Source organism: Lissotriton helveticus, chromosome 1_1 (genome assembly GCF_964261635.1).
Source record: "Lissotriton helveticus chromosome 1_1, aLisHel1.1, whole genome shotgun sequence".
NCBI lineage: Eukaryota > Metazoa > Chordata > Amphibia > Caudata > Salamandridae > Lissotriton > Lissotriton helveticus.
In genome coordinates, this window is record NC_136057.1 from 918,572,800 (window position 1) to 918,593,121 (window position 20,322).

Here is a 20,322-nt window from a genome sequence, read left to right on the forward strand (position 1 = left end):
AACTGATAATGATGTTTCTATCGTACCACTAGCCATGAAACTGGTATGAAAGGCCAACAGGAGCATAGGGGCACATCATAAGGAGCAAGCGATGCACCAACCAACCCCATACCTGGAGAGAACTATCAGAGGTGACCATCGAATAAAGACCGTCTAGGGACCCACTTGAGCACATACCACACATTTGGAGTGAGGGAAACAAGTAAATAAATCTGATTGTCCACATTTTGTGATTGGAACATGAAAACAAAACAAAACAAAACCTTGCGTCTAAACTCCCCGCCCTCTCCTCCCCCCTCTCTCCTCCCCCCTCCCTGCCCCCTGCCAGTGTATTTCAAACTATTCACCCACCAACAAGGCTGAGTGCCTGTCGCCCCATCCCCCATTTGAAGGTTGCTTGGGTTTCAGCTAAGTCCCCCCCGCCTCGCTGCGCGGATAACTGCACATTATACAGTAACTTATGGGGAAAACCTGGCCCAACACACATGCTAGTTACTGAAGATTAGAGAGACAGAATATGTAGTCCCGGGTATGTAGATCAGAGCCATTCAAGCAGACCCAATTTAGGAAGGATACTTCTTAGCCTTCAATTTATATTCCCACCCCACCTCAGAGCCACCTGCTGATGACCAATGCGTGTCAACTGGACCCCGAAGCACCCTTGACTCTGCTGTGCGACGCAGGGTCTATCTCTTTATCCTTGCTGGTCCTGTCGCCACGTTGTCCTGCACCAGGCTCAGATGTGGTCGTCCGAGGACCTCCGTTCCGGTCTCTGTTGGGCTTCTCCACTCGGCGTCACCCTTCCAACCATTCCCATGCGTCCACCGGGGAGGAAAAGAACCAAGCCTTTCCCTCTGATTCCACCCGGAGTTTGGCAGGAAACAGTCACCTCCTTGTCTCTCAGCGCCCGTTTGACTGCCACAAAACTGCGACTCTGAGCTTGGACTTTCGTGGTGAGGTCTGGAAAGAAAGTAATTGCACTGTCCTCCAATTTAAGTGGCGGGTTCGCACGTGCAGTTTGGAGTATAGTGTCCTGATCCCTAAAATTGAAAACCACGTGATAATCGGCCTCGGAGGGGCTACTGGTTTAGGCCTGCCTCTGGGGACGCGATGAGTGCGTTCAATGGAAAAATAGAGAATGTCTGTGGCCGTAGTTGTTTCAGGATTAGGTCCTCGACAAATAAATATACTGCAGATCCTTCCTAGCACTCCGGGACAACCAGGATTCGTATATTGTTTCGACGCGCCTGACTTTCATAGTCGTCTAGCTGTCTCTCAAGTTTAAGCTGTTGATCCTGCAGTTGAGTCACTTGTTGTTTTAGCACATCAGTGTTCTTAGTTAATACCAACATGAGATCTGCTCTGATGAGGGAGACTTCAATATTTACGGTATCAATCCGAGACTCCAAAGAGTTTCATACTCCCATAATGGCCGTCATGATGTCTTATAATGTTAACTCCTGCTGCTGCAGTGGGTTCTGCTGATTTTCCGAGACTGCCTGTGACGCGACCTCCTTCTCCTCCGCAGAGTTCGACCATGCAAACTTCATGGTCGCCAAAACTGCAAAACTCATCGGTCGCCATGATGAGTTTTGCAGTAGCCCACCTGTGGCAGATTGTCGCAGGAGCAGTCCCAGTACTCGCCGCTGCCTGCCCAGGGGGAAGGTAATACTCCCCGGCGTCGTAATGGGTTTCCTGGCATACTGACCCCCCAAGGTTCAGGATACAGGAACGAAGAACAGTGCGGCGAGCCGAGCAGCCACAGGCTCTCCATGGGCACTAGGCCAGACGGCGCACTATGTGGTGTCTCTGCCTTCCGCTATCACCAATGATTGTTCAGTTTACGTGGGAGATATGGCTGAAGAACGGGGAGCAAACAAATATGGCGCAAACAAGGTCTGTGCCCTGTTTTTCTTGATGCAGGCGCTCCTTGCGCAGCGGAATCATCATGTTTGAGCACCACCTACCTAGTGTGTGGAGTGTCTTGGGATATACCGCGACCACCTCGAGACCTGTTAACCTGCCAGACACCTGCCACCACTCCCAGCACCGGCCGGTTAGTCCTCCTGAGGCTCTACAATGCGTCTGGTGGCTCCGATCACCAAGCAGGCATGCCACTCCTTCTCGCCCGCAGAATCAGGCCAGTGTCCATACCGGCTCTTCAGGGTTACACGTGGGGCTGGCGAGTCGTACCGGCCGTCTGCAGCTCCACCCACCGATGTACGCCCACTGCTGACGCTGACAATCCGAGGCTGCGGCCCGCTGGGCTTCAGAAGCCGGGGCCTAAGGTAGGGCGGCAGCCATCTCTGCCTCAGCACGCCGCGCCGGTCTGCCTTGGGGTCCAATATGGAGATCAGCATGTAGCACCACAGTCATAAAGCCATTTCCGCCTCCAGTTGCGGTAATCCGGAGTCACGGCCTACCGCTCTAGCAGATCTGGAGCCTCGTTGCTGCTATTGGCAGTCGAGGACGAGCGCGTCCGGCAGCGTGTGGGCCCACCCGCTGTAGGGGAACAGCGGGATCTCCAGACCGCTCACTCAGGCACAAATCACAGCTCATTCGCCGCCGCCAGGTTCGACCGCTGTGGCTGGTTGGCCCCACCAGTAATTATTGCCGAGCAGCCCTCTACTCCACCTCTCCATCATACAGCGGAGCGAGGGTGTGCCGCCATGTTGTTGCAGGGTTCCTATCCCGCTGGACCTGTCTCGTTGATCATCCACCGCCGGAGGCGGATATTCCCTCCCAGCTGGCGCCCCAGGACACTAGGGCCAGGTCCCTCTCCACTTGGGGTGAGTAAGCAGGACTTTTTAACGATTAATTAAAAGGAAAAACGGCGAGGACTCCAAAGCCGCTTTAGCCTGCAGACATTCCCTTTGGCTGCTAGCCACACCCCCCTGTTTATTTATTTTTAGAAGTTAAAGTACAAGTGTTTAATTTTTATCATTGAATCTTATAAGTAGTTCACTTATTGCTCAGCCTTCCTCATTTGTATGTCCATGTGAGACCATTTGTCAATTAGAGTGTGTAAGCACTTATTCGGTCCTTTCTATAAATGGTCTCTGTGTTCTAATCTCCACCTAGAACAGTTCAATAGAAATAACAGGAATAGATTTGACTGTTGAAGCAGGATCTTTTGAAGGCTTCTTGTTAGTAGTTACTTAAGTTATTCTATGACTTTGAAACAAGGAACGTTGCGGCGTTAAATGAGGAAGATGTTTCCTCATCGGTCCCAGTTTGAGAGCTGCTATTACTTCCATGTTTTCTAAAACCAAATGAGTTCTCTTTAGAGAGGGAGACTACTTGAAAGAATGAGACGTGCAGATGAGTTGAAGCTAGTTAATTTTAGTTTAGCTGCCCATCCGGAGAGATGAGATAACAAGCTTAGCCTGTTGATGAAGGTGATGAGAAGTACCGAAACCAGAAAAAGATGTACAATTCAGTCAGTATATTACAGAACAAAGTATATTATTAGATGCATAGACTAGAGTGGTCTTTGACAGATGTCCTGCTATCTTTGTTATACTTAAGAAGAAAAACATAGCTGACTACTTTTAATAATACATATATGTGACATTGAAACAAAAAACTTTCTAAACCTCTTAACGTGTAAAAGAAGATCTTGTGAATATGCTAAAGAAGATCTTGTGAATATGCTAAGCCAGTGCTAGCTTGCCAAACTCTTGCCTGGTGTAGAGAAAAGCGCTCTAAGACTCAGCCCAAGCACTTGCTAATAAATCTAAAATTGTGGGTATGTTGAAAAGGAGACTTTATTTCATTTAAACGTGATCTGAGCTCCAAAGACTAGCCTTAAACTACTTTAGAGACCGTGATAGTGCCCAGAAATATATTTTTAGATCCCTTCTTTTATAATATATGTGGAGAAAAGAGTGTGACCCATTAAGCCCAAGTGCTTTTCATAAACGTCTAAACAAAAAGGCAAGCACCTTGAGGAGAGCAGCACAACCATAATAAATAAAGTAGTAATTTGAGGCACCAGTAATTTTCCAGTTCAAAAATATGTATGTCATTGTAGGAGAGCACCCCAAAATAAAATTCCTGAAATTTTGAGCTCCTTTTCAATTTTGCTGCCATCCACTCAAATATCCTTTCGGCCGCCATGAAGCTTTATCGACAGAAAGCCAGGACCATAGTGCCATTCTCCTAGGTACTTTGGTGGTCCCCTTTTGAAAAGAAAAGTACAGTTTTGCACTTCTAGGTTTTTCTTTCCAGTGGGATACTGTCCATTAATCTCTCTATTGTTTGACTGTCTTTTGTTTTTTTTCTTTGCAGATTATTTTCATTTCCTTTTATTGAGCTATAATGTCTGTTGTGTTTTTTTAATAAAGATCCCAACCTTTTTATGCTTCATTGGCCAGATGTCCCTCTGTTTATTGTGATGTGTAATATTTCCATTCGCCGTTCTCAGTTGTGGTTGGAAAACGTTTGTATGTTTGCACTTGTTTGTACTGTGCTTTGCTGAAACTTGTTTACTTGTTTTCCTGAACTGTAGTGTGTGTTCATGTTGATAAAGTCCTTACCAGGAAATTTCTTTTCTGCCCAGTGTATTGCGCATGTTCCTAAGCTGCTAGTTGAGTGCCTGTTTCCTGTACTCTTTGCTGAATTTTTGTAGTGCTTTAAGTTTGTTTTTCCCTTTTCCTTGTGAGCCTAAATGTTGATTTGCTAACTAGACCGTTTCAATTAACAGCATATTTGTGTAATCTTTAGCAGTCATTAAAGGTACTGGAGAGTGTCCTTAAATGTATATCAAAGAAGAACTGGTTATTTTTAGGTCTGTCTAGTCGTGTTGATAGACTCATGCAATTAAGAACATAATAAATGAAAAATGCATATATTAATATATACAGAGAGGCTTTAAGTCCGCCCTCTTCATTCAGCGGTCTGTTCTGGTATTCACATTTAGCTTGCACGCACCACAGCATACTACAACGAGATACTCTTCAGCCATTGACTCTCTTGCAACACTGTGAGTGCCAGCATTTTACTCCATCATATGTGCACATCTGCCTGAAAAGACGTGCACTTCAGTGCCAGTGCGGGTAGATCTATACTTTACTTGACTTGTGGTTTTTTCTTTCCATTATTTTTCCTTTTTTACATTTTTAGTTCTGATGTGTTTAAACTATATCCTCGGTTCCCATAATACAAATGCCAATACTTCCTTTGCATCAGTAAGATTCATATTTTCCGTACTTGTTCAATATACACCTGCCTGCTAGGAACACTTGTGTTGTTTTATTAAAATGATATGCAATTGTTATTTTATGTAATTAAAAAAATTCTTTTGGAAGCAATTGGCTGTCACATTTAGCAGTGGAATAGTTTATTTTCTTCTTCTTTTTTTGCAATAAAAGTGCAAACAATTAACCATTGTTCCAGTACAGATCTGTTAGCTTTTCCAGTGTTTGATTTATGTATGTATTTGTTCTGTTAAACCTTTCATAAATGTTGTTTCGGTCATAAACCTTTACCAATCATGTCTAAATTCTGTAATATATATATATATATATATATATATATATATATATATATATATATATATATATATATATATATATATATATATATATATATATATATATATATATATATATATATATATATATATATACATACACACACTTAGCCTTGCCTTCATCTCAAAACAGATAAAGACTCTCCTCTAAATGAAGAAAACAAGACTATTGAGCCAGTTAAAGCCCACTAGGTCTGGGTGTGAATTTATTGCTGGCATTTTGTAAAATACAAATCAGATAATTAACATATAAGCTTTTCATTATTTACTCTGGTTCACATTCTATTCAGTCATCTTTTCCTGGTACACTGCATGGTGGGGTTTCTTCTATGTATCATGAGATGTTTCTGAGTCTGACATTTTATTTATATGTTTATAGCAATGGCTTGAATGTCAACGTTGCCTGTTGTATTTCGTTTTTTGGCCTGCCCTATATGGGGTAGTAAATCTGCTGTAAACGTTGTAGTAAGATGAGTTCCTATTTGACATGTTACAGTTTCACCTAGGTTTCTAGAGGTGCTTTTCTAACGTACATGTTTTCTCTTCTCAAAGGTGATGTTCGACAATTACCTAGCATTGATCCTGGTAATATGCTCGCGGATGTGTTTCAGAGCGCGAAAGACATTCACTGGGCGATAGAACTCCGAACCAACCACAGAGCAGAGTCTCAACTCATTGTAGACAATGCCACAAGGTGGGACTGCGCTGCTTATCCCAGAAGTGGATTATTATATGCATGTGTTGTGCTGCCTGACCTCGGCAATGAAAGTTTTAACAATTATGCTGAATTTGCCATATAACTGCTGTAATAAACGTAAGCAATAATGCAACCATATGGATATGGGTTTTGTCTTGCACGGCGAGAGGCAACTCTATGTATTTAATGTAATGTCACATAATACTATTTCATGTTGACGTTAGGCATTCATTTTGTGGCCTATGCTGGCTTTTCTCAAGTTCAAGGAATGATTTATTAACTTGATTTTGTGTCTGTAGGTAATGACACGTACCCTAATACAGTTATATACTGATAACCCTTCTCGTTTGCTCTTAGTGGTGTAGCGTTAAGGCACCCCCCTTTATTTCTACTGTCTTGTCCCTCAAAAATGGAAAAAATGGCAACAACTTTTAATTACATTGTCAAGTCAAACCTTTTCACATTCGAAGATGACTTTCGACATATCACTATCAGATTCTTCTGTAACTCTAATAAGGGTTTCCGAAAGACAGGGCAACACATTGGGTGCCTTCCCTAAAGAGCACATTAAATATACCATGCATTCCGACTGACTTCGCGTGCCAAAATGTGTTCTTTCAATTGAGAGTTGTCATTCTATTGAGTTATTTTGCATGTTAAATAATCATCCAAGCACCATCAGTTGTGCCACGCTGTATAATTTAAAAAAGAACAGTTGCCATCAAATTGCAGAGGTAAAAATCTTTGTCAGGTACAGAAGGGTGGACAGAGATGAAACATAGTGTGTATCTAATAACACGAAATCAATCTATACTACTATTATAAAGAGAGAACTGTATCCTTTGAGCCAGGTAAACTCGAAAAGTACACCACCAATCCAAACACCCAAGACATATTTGAAAACTTCAGGGCAAGCAGAAGGACATAGGCTATATAAAAATAAAAAATATACGTTGTTGTAAAAATAAAAATAAAGTAGTGCCTTGCAAGTAGCGCCGGCCGCGACGTCTGCGTGATGACATCGGGAGCGCGGGAAGGAGCGGCGAGCAGAAGCAACAGGAAGAGCGGAGGACATGAGCGCGGGGAGGAGCGGCGAGCGGCGGTCAAGTGGTGAGGAGCAGCGAGAAGCGGAGGAGCAGTGGAGCGGTAAAATCAGCAGCGCGGGTAGGAGCGGCGGGTGAGGTAAGTGAAGCAGCCAAGAGCCGCGGGTGCGCACCGAGGGACGGGCGGGAGCCATGAGTGCACACAAGCCTGAAATGCTGCCCCCAGCCCCCTTCTGCCCCGGGCAACGCCGGCGGGTGAGGTAAGTGAAGCAGCCAAGAGCCGCGGGTGCGCACAGAGGGACGGGCGGAGGGACGGGCGGGAGCCATGAGTGCACGCAAGCCTGAAATGTTGCCCCCAGCCCCCTTCTGCCCCGGGCAACGCTGGGGCGGGCTGCTAGTTTATTATATAGTGTTTACTTCTTTTTTTGATTTGACCTTTGAGACAACTTTAGCTGCACGGCATACAATTTTTTTCAGAAAAAATGAATCATGATATACATATACAGAGGCTTCTGGTCAGCCGGCTTTATCCATTGCTCTGTTAAACTGTCGTTCACATTTTCCTTCTGCCCACAACAGCATACAGCAAGGAGCACACTTTTTGCCCCCCCTGCAAAATGTTTGCGAGTACTCATGATCTCGACAGAGAATGACATCTGGTCGATGGTATAACGCTTACCTTGCCTGCTGTATCTTTGAGCAAGCCATTTGGCTCCTCCTGCCGTAAGCCTAATGCTCTTTTAGCATTGTTACATGTGTAGAATGAACTTCCATGAAAGATGGTTGGGAACAGTTCATGCCAAATATGACTGCCTTCCTGGGTAAGGTTGTAAATGATGTATGTATTTCCAAAGGTAGTGCTTCACGCAAAGATCTATCTCATGTGCCAAATTAACATTATTATATGCATTTCTAAAGCATGGTCAAACCGTTGTACCTTACAAGGTTTGGAGTGAGCTCTTAAGAAGAACTGTTTGGTTGTATGACTAAGCTGATTCATGTATTGGTAATGTCTACATTTTTGTGGCACACTGCTGACACTTCTTGTGGTCATCCTTCGATAGAAGTTGCCCTGATTCGTCTACAATCCTCTGGAGGAATTTAAATTAAAATGTACTGGAAAAAATAATTTCTCAATTCCGTTTTTGGTGCTATTTTCAACAAAGACTCTCTATGCCTGATATTAAAACCAGACTCCTAACTGGTTGAAGATGTGAAATAAATCAGACATTAACATGCTACCAGTTTACTTGCTTTGAAGCCCCTGATTTGATTTTGAGTTGGGTTTTTAACTAATTACGCTGTTACCTAAGCAGGGATTTATAGTAAAGAGATAATGTATCGTTGCGTTTTGAGCAGTTTAAAAAGCAGAAGAGTGGACATGGCACTTATGTTCGGAGGCGGACTGTTCTAGTCCTTGGCAGCCAATGCTGAAAACTCTTGGCCCCTGATCACAACTTATGTGCACTGATTCTCCTGTTTTCTCATATACTTTTTAACCCTTTGAGTGGGGATTTTGGCCATTGGCCAACACCTGCACTGCCTACCCAGTGCACCTGTCGGCCATTGGTCGACACTGGGGAGGTATATAAAGGCCCCTTTGGTGCTCTGCACAGAGTGAGTCAGTTATTTTATTTTTACCTTGGGAAGAGTTCCCGAGCAGCCAGAGTATTTTTTTAGTTTTTGGTTTTCTGTAATGACGTTCAGTGCACAGGGCGCGCTGACATCATTACATTAAAAATAAAAGTAAAACGAGCCGATAAGCTTGCTATACTTTCACTGAATCAGTTCTCAAGGGCATATCTCCGCGCCTGAGCACATATTCTCCTGGGAGAGGTATTGTTGGAAAGGGTAGAATCTCCCCTATCCAATGGTACCTCTGCTCAGTGGATCCTTACTTGAGGATCAGCACAGGAGAGTGATCTCCAAGCAGGGATCGACCACTAGGCACCAGAAATATGGGGAGCGCCCCCTTAGGCATGGGCTTGTGCTCCGCCAAGCAAGTCAAGATTTAAAAATATAGTTTTTCTGCCCTCCGTCCCCGTGGGAAACAGAGGGGGTGGTTGCCCTCAATTTGCCCTCTCTTGGAGAGGGGGTGGGCAAAAAAGCCCACTAAACAGCAGAGTCAATTAAAAATATTAATATAGGGGTGAGGGCTGCCCACTATGGGCATGGCCATGCCCCACACCAAACAAAATAAGGTGACAGTCTTTCGGGTCCCCCCAGAAGGCAGATAGGAGTGACTGCCCCAGTCTCATCCCCACACCTGGGGGCAGGGGGCCCCTAGACACCAGAGAACACCCTTTGAAAAAATATATATATATATGGTTGGGTCTGCCCATCATTTGGCATGCCAATGCCCCAACCCTCTACAAGAGGAACGTTTTTCTGCCCAAGAGGGGGGCATATGGGGTTAATAACCCCATTCTGCCCCTAGGGGAGCAGAAAACGTTCTAGACACAAAGGTCAATTGTTAAAGTATTGAGTGGGGTATGCCCACTATGGGCATGGCCATACTTCCACCCCAGAAAAAACAGAGATGCCAGGGAATGTCGTTTTCCAAAAATTAAAATATAGGGGTAATGGCTGTCCTCTATGGGCATGGTCATGCCCCCATCTCAAGAGAAGGACAGTCTTTCTGCCACCCCAGGGGAGCAGATGGGAGTAATTACCCCTGATCTGGTCCCACAGGGGCACAAAGCCCACTGGACCCCAGGGTCAAAAACAATATGTTTGAGGCATATGAGCTGTAGATCACATTCTTTGCATATACTGCCATCTAGTGTTGGGTCTGGATGTTTACACTTTGTTTTCCTTCGTAGACGTCTTTTCCAGTCACGAGGTAGGTGACTCCTCCTTTCGGTAATAGTGCGCATGGGCAATGACTCCATTGTTAGATTGTTTTTTTCCGCCATCGGGTTCGGACGTGAATTGTGGCGCTCCGGTTCAACACAGTTTCTCGGGTTACCCTAAGTGCGCAATCCACTACCCTCAACGGTATTGTTTGTCGATCGAGTTTCCCATTCTACGCATATCGTTTCGACTCAAGGTCTTTGATTGGAAGATTCTGGGAGGGCCGTTGGGCATACCCACGTCGGGCCCGCTAGCAGTCGTTGGAACGGACTTCATTTAAATTATGTCCCGGGTGTTGCACTAAGTTTGCGTGCTCAGACTTGCATCTTGTGTCTATTCTCAGAGCATAACTAACAAGACTCCGACGCATTCCGATCGTTTCGATCTAAGATGACACTCCGTGACCGTCGGGCTTGACGTCACGAAATGCATCAGCAAAGCGGGTCCGCACCGGACATCTTCGTAGAAGATACCGACAAGAAAGAATACCACACACAAGGAGCTGAAGAAGAGTGGGGAACACATCTCAGTGTCCGTAGCCGACTCCGACGCGGAAGAGCACATGACACCGGGTCAGCGTATAGTAAGTACTGACACTCTCCTGCCCCAATACTAACAGAAGAAAAAGGTTCCGGTCCTTCCTCTGCCCTCGGGCCAAGGTCGGCACCGAGAAAAAGTTTCAGATGCCCCGCTCGCCGGCCCGGCACTGAAACATAAATCAAAACCTTCCGGCTCGGGATCGAGACGGCCCCTTTTGGGTACCCAATCGAAGCCTTCGGCATCGAAATCCAAACATGTTGTCGTGACCATCCCTTCCTTACCGAAAAATAAACCTTCGGAGCCGAAATCTTCGACGCAGAAAAATACGGCAAAGAGCCTCATACCGACGTTCCGCCTGTTAATACGGATCCTAAAGGAATTGGTTATTCATCCAGATACTGGGCATATTCATGCAAAATTGTCAGAGAAAAGGATAATGGGCTTACAAGAGGACTACCACATTCCTCTGAAACGCAAGAATGTGGGTACTAATCCTTCTCCTCCTCTTATTACACCTCCTTCACCCATTGACCCAAATTTACTCGTTACACCCACAGATTCCCCACAACCACAATCACCTGATCTACAAGATGAAGAGGATGGGGATGAAGATAGGCCACAGGACATTGTTAATGACTTCTGGGAGGATTATAATACAGATCCCAACACTGATAACGATACGAATCAATACCCCTCCAGACCCGCCCCACCTGATGATAACATAGGGTAGATAAAGCTACATAATAGGACTGCTAAATACCAGGGGGTAGAATAACCTAAGGAGGCTCGTGAAGAGGACTTTCTATTTGAGACCTTGAGTTCCTCTCAAAGATCAACACAAACACTGCTTATGCTCAAGGTAATGCTTAAGCATGCAGGTAAGATTTTTAAAGTCCCTGTGCGGGCAAGGATTCTCACACCCAGAGTAGATAAAAAATTCACACCAGCACCTACTTATCCCACCTACATCAAGGGTCAAATTCCATTAGACTCCCTGGTAGTCTCTAATGCTCGCAAAAAAGCGAACTCGCAAACCACAGGAGATGCCCCTCCTCCTGATAAGGAGTCTAAATTGATAGATGCCTCTGACAAAAGAATAGCGGCGCAAGCAGCCAATCACTGGCGAATTGCGAATACACAAGCTCTTCTAGCTCGCTATGACAGAGCTTATTATGATGAGCTAGAAAAATTAATTCAGTTTTTACCTGACGAACATAAAACTAAAGCTAAGGATCTAATTCAAGAGGGGAAATTAATTTCCAATAGATCTATTAAGTGCGCTTTCGATGCAGCTGACACCGCAGCTCGTGCAGTCAAAAACAGCGTATTGGTACGCAGACACGCTTGGCTTGGAATTTCTGGGTTTAAACCCGAGGTCCAAGCCTTTATTCTAATTCAACCTGTTATGTTATGTTAAAATCATTTTTACCGCGCACGGTCACCAGACGGTTTAATGGCGCTCATAAACAATAGCGGAAGGGCAAAAACAACAGGATTACTCATAAGCTAATTGAAAAAGAAGTAGTTTGCGAAACCAGGTATAATTGGGACAGAGTCGAAGTGAAATCAGAAGGGAGTTCCACAGTGAGGGGGCAAGAAAGGAAAAGCACGCGCCTCCATGCTTTTTGCGTTTATACCTGGGGACAGTTAGAAGGTTGTGGGCGGTGGACCGGAGATTTCTTGAGGGGATGTGACGCTTAAGGCTGGAGGAGGTGAAAGCCGGGGCAAAGGCAAGGAGGGCCTTAAAGACAGTACAGCCCAAATTAAAGATGCAGCAAGAAGCCACTGGAAGCCAGTGCAGTCTCCTCAACAGGGGCGAGACATGTTGGCATTTGGGCTGTTGGAAGACCAGTCTGGCCGCCTGATTTTGTACCAGCTGAAGCCGATGGAGATGGTAAGCAGGAATCCCAACATAGAGGGAGTTAGCATAGTCAATACGGGAGGTGACAAGAGGCATGATGACAAGTATGAGAGCCTCAGTAGTAAGGAACCTACGGATTTTGCAGATCCTGCGTAGATGGAAAAAGCAGGAAGATGTAACAGCATTAATTTGGGGCCTCATAGATAAGTCACTGGATATAATCACACCAAGGCTCTTCACCGAGTTGACGGGGCAAGGCGGAGGGCCAAGAGAGGGGGGCCAAAAACTAGAGCTCCAGGGGTTAGCTGACCCTCCTATCAATACTAACTCTGTCTTGTTGGGATTAAGCTTCAGCTGGCTAAAATGCATCCACTCAGAGATGGCAAGCATGATAGATTGGAAATTAGCACAGGAGGAGGGAGAGGGATCAACAGGAAAAATCAACTGTAAATCATCCGCATAATTAAAAATAGTAACAGGGGTATGGCGGAGAGAAACTATGAGAGGTTGCATGTAAAGATTAAAAAAAAGGGGCGAAAGAGCAGAGCCTTGAGGGACACCACAGGAAAGAAAAGAGTAACTGGCTGAAAAGGTGGACAGATGAACTGACTGGGAGCGCTTGTGCAGAAAAGACCTGATCCAAGTTAGAGCCATGCCCTGAATGCCTGCATTATTGACACGGTCGATCAAGATAGCATGATCGACCGTGTCAAAAGCAGCCGACAGATCTAGTAGAACAAGTGCCTGGGCCAAGTTCTTAACGGCGCCTTGCCTCAGCACATCCATTACGGCCACGATGACAGCTTCAGTAGAGTGAGCCGGTCTAAAACCGGCTTGCTGGTTATCTAAAAAAGAAGACCCCTCAATGAATGCGCTGAGGCAACGGGTAACATAGGTCTCCAGAATTTTCCCCAAGTAGGGGAGAAGGGAGATCGGCCGATAATTACTCAGGACAGAGGGATCAGCACCAGGCTTTTTAAGTATGGGGACTACAACTGCCTGTTTGAAAGAATCCGGGACAGAGCCTGTGGCGAGCGAGTTGTTACCGGGTTACCAAATTTTTACCACGCGGATCCTATGACCCTGCTGTATACTTACCTGCCAGCCTCTCCTTGTCACCGTATAGGTAGGCTCCCCACCTCCTACCTCATCCCCTTCCCTGCCCCTGCGCTACTTCCCTTCCCCTGCGCTACTTCCCTTCCCCGTTCCCTCCCTCAACTCTGCCTTTTCTCTATACAGCACCCAAAAATTTGGCAACCCGGTCCTGAAGATGATCCTGACTAAATAGGATTGAAACGCCATCGACCAACTATACAGCACTACTCACGGTGCACATTCAACCTTGGTTCATAAAACTTTATATATTTTCTAATCATTGAAAAGAACCATTGATTCTTGTATATAGATATATTTTTTCACCTTGCATCCTTCGCTGTCTTTCCACTTGTGCTGTCACTCATTGTATCACGAGCACAACGTGCACAAAGTTCCTTTGGGTTGCCTTCGCAATTTATGCCCACAGTGCTGATATAACTGTTGTGTCTTAAACTTTGAATTTAAATATATGATGCCATGAGCACATTTGAAAAAATACTGGGAGTCTCTCCTTCTTGCTTCTACCTTGTAATGTTGTGTACATACATATGTATCTGCCTTCCTCATTGAATCCAGTTGAGACATTGTTGTCAATTGCGTAGTCTATGCAAAGCATGTGATCTACAGCTCACATGCCTCGAACATAAAATGCTACTTACCCAGTATGCATCTGTTCTTGGCATGCAGAGCTGGTTAAGGGTATTCACTCCCAATCACTCTGGGGGAAGGGGTCAGAAGGGCCACTAAACACCAGGCATTTCAAAACTGAGCCAAAACAAGCTAAGGAGGGTGCTACTTATCCTGGCATCAGAAGATACCTTCTTCCCAAAAAGGGCAATGGTGTCTATCTGCCCTCCCTGGGACAAGTAGGAGTTTCGTCCTAACTGTGGAGATTGCCCAAATTTCCCCCCACTATGTGAGGGATTTTACCATTGGCCACACCCACACCCCCAGAAATGGATCAAACTAGTCTCACCCCCACTGATCCCCCCTCCCATTCAGGGCAGACAGGAGGTTTGCCTCAATTTGCCCCTGGTGGCCACAAATCCCATTGTATTGCCGGAATATATTTTTTTAATACAATCATGAGATGATTCTGCCCCATCCTAACATCTGCCCCACCCTCACCCTTAAGTCCTCCCCTGTGCACTAAGAAATCCCAACCCAGTGACAAATGAGGAAACATTTGATTCCCTTGGGTGTTGCTTTTCCATATGGGCCAGGAAAATGTGACTAAGTCCAAATATCGTCCCACTTCCAATTGTGTATAGCTGCACTTGTTGGGCTTGGGTAGTCTGCCACCTCGGAAAACCTACCAGATGTAGACAGTTCTGAAAACTAGACAAGCAGGGGAATCTAGAGTGGTGTGCTTCTCATGGATCTCACAACTTTTTCTTACCCACAATACCCTCAAACTTTGACTGAAAACATACACTTTCTTCACATGTCTGTGAGGAAAACTTCTGGAATCTGTAGGGAACCACACATTTCCTACCACCCAGCATTTCCACAAGTCGTCTTATGACCATTGGTAACTAACTTGTGTGGGTTGGCCAAGAGACCTTAACACAAAAGGCCCTAAAATGCTACATGGAGAAATCAGAGATAGGGGTAGCTGCGGGATTTATGGCTGTGCTCGGCTGCCATCATGGCAACCTTTGAAGCACAGACAGTTTTGAAAATTAGACAACCAGGGGATCCCACGGTTGTGTGCCTTGCATGGATCCCATGAGGTTTTCTTACCCACAATGCCCTGCAAACCTCAAACTATGTCTGAAATCCCGCATTTTCTTTACATTTATGTAATGGAAATACCCGAAATCAGCAGGAATCCACAAAAATCCTACCTCCTAGCGTTACCCCACTTGTGCTGATAAAAATGCTGTGCCACTTGTGTGAGTGGTACTATTGCCTACGACAGGAAGGGATCAAACCAAGGTCGATGGGCACCCTTTACTCCCAAGTATGCAATTAATGTTTAAGGCTAGGCGACGGGTGTGAATAATAACTAATATGAGGTTTGAGAAGAAAACTTATTTTCAGTTTAAATTCTCATCATGTGCATAACAGATTTAAGATTGAGTCTGGGGAGGAGCCTGGCGACGAACGAAGATGGCTGCATAGGCTCTCGGCTCCGTTGACCTCCGCCTGTCGGAAGAAAATCCTGATATTTATCCTGCATTCGTGCCTCACCCCCGTACAGGGTAATCCTTGCTGATACTGGCGGTGTGGTCTCGCGAACTTTCCCACCCGGTTCGGCGGAATGGTGCCGTGTGAAAGATTTTGGCCCAGAGTTGCCTGTAAGCCGGGTCCTTGATTACTGACCCAGCCGGGTTTCTGGACGGCGGCTGTGGTTGGGTGCCCCACAGGTGGTCCGGATGTTTGACCTGGAGTGTTTCGCATCCCTATGTTGGTGAGGTGCCTGCGGTCCTGTGCACACTGTGGAGGTGTACATGTCCTGGGGGTGACTGGGAGGTCGGGGGTCTCCTTCCCGGCGGCTGGCCCCCTCGCCGGGCTGGTGCCCCCTCCCGAGGAGCCCCGTCATTGATCGTAAGTGAGCCTCCAATCCCCGCCTGCCCGACCCGCACTTCGGTCCCCTGAGGAATCGGGCGCTCCGAAGTGCACTCGAATGTCTGGAGCTGACTGCGTGGAGGCGGTGCGGGGTAATGAAGAACCGTCTTTGAGGACCGTGATGGCCGCCATTAAGGAGCTGCGATCCTTCATGGCCTCTACTCGCCAGAGGATGATCGCAGATGTCACTGACACTGCCCGATCGTACAGGGACCCTGACCTGCCGGGTGCCTTTGAGCTGGCTGCTATGTCTACGCTATTCCCGGTACTTACCGAACGAGGCTCCCTTCCGGTTGTAACCTGGCAACTGTCGCCTGGAACACTGTGTGCTAATGGATCTATTGTTTCAGAGAGACGCCTGCCATTATCGGCGCATCCGTCCACTGATGTGCTTGTGGTCTTTACTTCTCCTGAGCCTACGGCTAATGCGACCTGGCGGTTACTGCAAACATCACTCGACTGTTTTGACTTTGCCCTGAGTTTGATATCGACATGGTCGTACTTTGGCTGGGAAACGGCAATTCTCATGGCGGTGGCGGATCATGACGGATTGCGGTGCTTGATCAGACTCCTTAGGCAGGGCCGCAGGCCGGCAGGAATTTGGATTGTTCCTAGATACGTTCTGGTGCAATTGGCTGAACTTATTGTGAACATTCGGAGGGGTCAAGGGTGAGACCACTGTGGATCTCTGCTTTGTGAGTGCGTGAAGTTCGGGGGATCCGCCATTTTGTTGCTTGCGGGTGGTGGGGCAGTGTCGGACGCCTTCCCTGAGCTCTATTTTAATAACTTGCTTACGTGATTGTTCTACTTAGTACTGGGACCGTGCGCCGCAGGGGGGGGTGGAGGAACCGAGGGCAACTGTGATTTTCTCCTCCGTCATTCTTCCTTTTCTTATCCTTTCCTTTTTCCATCTTTTTATATTTCCCTTTTCTCGCTATATTTCGGGTTTTTGGATGCTGGGCGACAGGCACGCTGCTAGGGGGGTAGGCTGTAGCCATTGGCAGGGGTGCAGGGTGGGGGGGAGGGGGGATGGGATATTATTGTTTTTTCTTTTTTTTTTTTTTTCTATGGCCCTTTTTTCTCCATTAGTTCTACTGGACTCTCTGTTTCTTTTCCTTCTTTCTTGGTTTTGGGATCGGTGTGACGCATGACCTGATTTCTTATTCTCGGAGTTTGACCATGGGTTCTGCCCTTGACTGTTTTTCAATACGCCTCTCCGTGTACGGGCGAAGGCCGGGTGTGCTTAGTGTTTGATTGCACGCGTATACTGGGTGGCCCCCCCCTTACAGATGCCGATAGATATACGATTTAGACTCTATGACCGATCCCACCCTTCTTTCTTGTTTTCTGCTCCTTTTGTTATTATATTGGAATTTATTTCTTCTAACGATAACCATCCTGTTGTAAACTTTAAAATTAACCTCACTCGTCCTGTGCATCACTTTGTGTGCTGAAATGGTTCTGGTCTCTAATCCTGCTGCCGTGCCTCTGGGATGTTCGGCTGAATAGCTGTGTGCACCTGGTATATAAATAAAGGTTTTCAAAAAAAAAAAGATTGAGTCTGAATGGTACTGATATAGTCTACAGCCTGGATTGGAATCTTTAGGCACCCACGGAAGGGTTCTATCTTTTGAAACCCCAAATCTGAGCAATATCAGGTTGATTCTGACCACATAGGTCTGTTGCAGGTATTCCTGGTGCCTATTTAAGTCCATGCTTGGGTGTGTTTGCTAAAGTGGAACTTGGCTTAAAAAAAAAAATATTTTGCAATTTTATTTTCATATTTTTAAAATAAATTATGGCTTATTTCTTCATTGCAGAGGCCTTCTAATTGCAGTGATTTCACACAAAGAAGCTGAAAGTAACTAAGTGCACCAAAAACAAGTTGGTAAAAAAATGGAAAAAAAAACAAACAATCACTTATGTACTGTCACCATCACTTCCAGAAATAGCTCTCCATATTCTGGTCATTACATGATGCATATCCTTCCAGAAGATGATGGCACTACTACCGAAACCCTCTTGTATGCTCATTTGAGGCTAAGACGTGAATAATCAAATTGTGTTATTAATGTGGCACACAACATCACAGCTTTGATTTCGAAGGCATCGATGAGATCCTAACAAAATTGCCTGTCATCAGAGAAATCTTTACACGCAATACCATCTGTCCGGGGAACTAAACCTTGAATGGCGTAATGTAGCCCAACAAGAATGCATTCTCCTGATAACATGCTGTCGATTTCTGATGGTTGCATTGCATTGATTTACAGAATTATCATTAAATGAAGCAAGTGATAGTAGCAAAATAAAAGATGAAATATTTTGTTGTTGTAGATATTGATATACACTGCTTCTTGAATGTGGTTGCTATGTTCCTTTCAGTAAATTTGAATTATATTAAGACATTGGACAAAAAGTAAAATTGGAATATATGTTTTTGCAACTCTGAGTGTCATCTAAATTGATTTATATAGTGCCTACAATTCCCAATAAAAAGTATTGTAGCGAGTACAGACACATCTGCCAACTGCTGGATATTTAAAAAAATATTTTTCATTTTAGAATCTCGGAGCAAAAGTTTGCCGAATTTGATGCTGTTGTGGAAATAGGGAAGCAGTCAGATGTCACAATGCCAAGCTCAGAAAAGAAATTCATTTTGGTCTCTTTACCTGAGGATGGAAATGACGATGGTAAGTTTTAGAACTATATGATCATCTGTTGCTTTTGCAAGCTAAGTAGATCATGTATTATGGATGATTGTGTAATCATTAGACTGATCTATCCAACTTTGACACAAAGAGTTTTAAAAAATGGGATTTTTGAGCGTTGCAGCCCTTAGAGGCATAACCACTGGGACATGTTCTGACATCGGCCTGATGGAACTTGTCTTTTCTTTCAGTACTCTTTTATTTCACTCTTTCTAAACCTTCAGATTTAATAGCACAGATATTTGCTCCATGCAGTAGATTTTTTGTAAAGGATCCCAAGTCATCATATCATTTATACTCAGTGTAGATTCTACATATATAAATGTAGAGAGGGCATGGCCAAAATGACGGAGGAGTGAGATACATTGTAATAACAACCAAATCAACCCACTTGATGCTTCAATTCAGAACATAATTTGCTATTTACTGCATTTACAACATTCAAATTTAGTGTACACATCCATATGCTTTCATCTCGCTGCAATAGCTGCATACCTTCAAAAGAGACAACATCTGTCTCCATAATTGGTATTAGATCCAATGCTCGTTAGCCATATGAGATGTTGGTTGGAACAGTTTTTACAAATTAATAGGGACTCTGCTCCTATTGAGAGAGTATGTGATGCTTTAAATGCAGTAATCAAAGGGGAGACATTCAGTTTTGGTTTATATCTACAGAAGCAGAGGAAGAAAGAAGGAGCTTCAGGGGTTGCATGAGGAACTTAAGTAAAGTTCAGGGGAAATTGATACAGAGATTGCCAAGCAACCAGGACATAAGCGAGGCACAGGAGGTAGCGGTCTGTAAAGCCAAAATAAATCAATATTTCAGTAAGGAAGTTGGATTGAAATATCATTTTTATAAAAAAGAATGTTCTGAGTATTGCAAAGCTACAGGAAAACTATAAGCGAGAATAATCAGGCAAAAAAAGGCAGAAAGGGGTATACGTGCCATTAAAGTTCATAGTGGGAGAGTGGTTGAGACACCTTAAATATTTTAGAAGTGTTTAAGGATTTCTATAAAGACTTATGTACAGAGAATTGTGTAGCTTTGAGTAGGGGGTATGAGGGGCTACTACAAGATCTGGATAGAAGTAAATTAAGCAAAGATGATCAAGCCTTTCTTGATACCCCCATTACCTCTGAGGAATTATCAGAAGCTGTAAGTTTGTCAACTATAGTAAGGCCACCAGTCCTGATAAGCTTCCATGGGAAATTTGTAAAACATTTTTTACAGAATTATCTAAGGATATGCTGTTCGTATTCATGTAAGGATATGCTGTTAGTATTCAAGAAGGCTCAGCAGGGTCAGATCCCTCCCTCCTGGGAATCAGCTAATATTGCCTTTTGACAGGATCGTATAGACCCATATCCCTGTTGAACTGTGAAAAGTCTAATCAAAAATGTTAGCAAATAGAAAG

The 20,322-nt window shown here is 44.9% G+C and overlaps 1 protein-coding gene across 1 annotated transcript in view; it reads left to right on the forward strand.

Moving 5' to 3' along the window:
- HELB (DNA helicase B) overlaps positions 1-20,322 on the forward strand; it is a 362,767-nt gene that overhangs the window by 223,291 nt on the left and 119,154 nt on the right. Inside the window, exons 6-7 of the mRNA XM_078676353.1 lie at positions 6,086-6,227; positions 18,759-18,886. Of these exons, the coding sequence (XP_078532479.1) occupies positions 6,086-6,227; positions 18,759-18,886 (270 nt within the window). The remainder of the gene's footprint in view (positions 1-6,085; positions 6,228-18,758; positions 18,887-20,322) is intronic.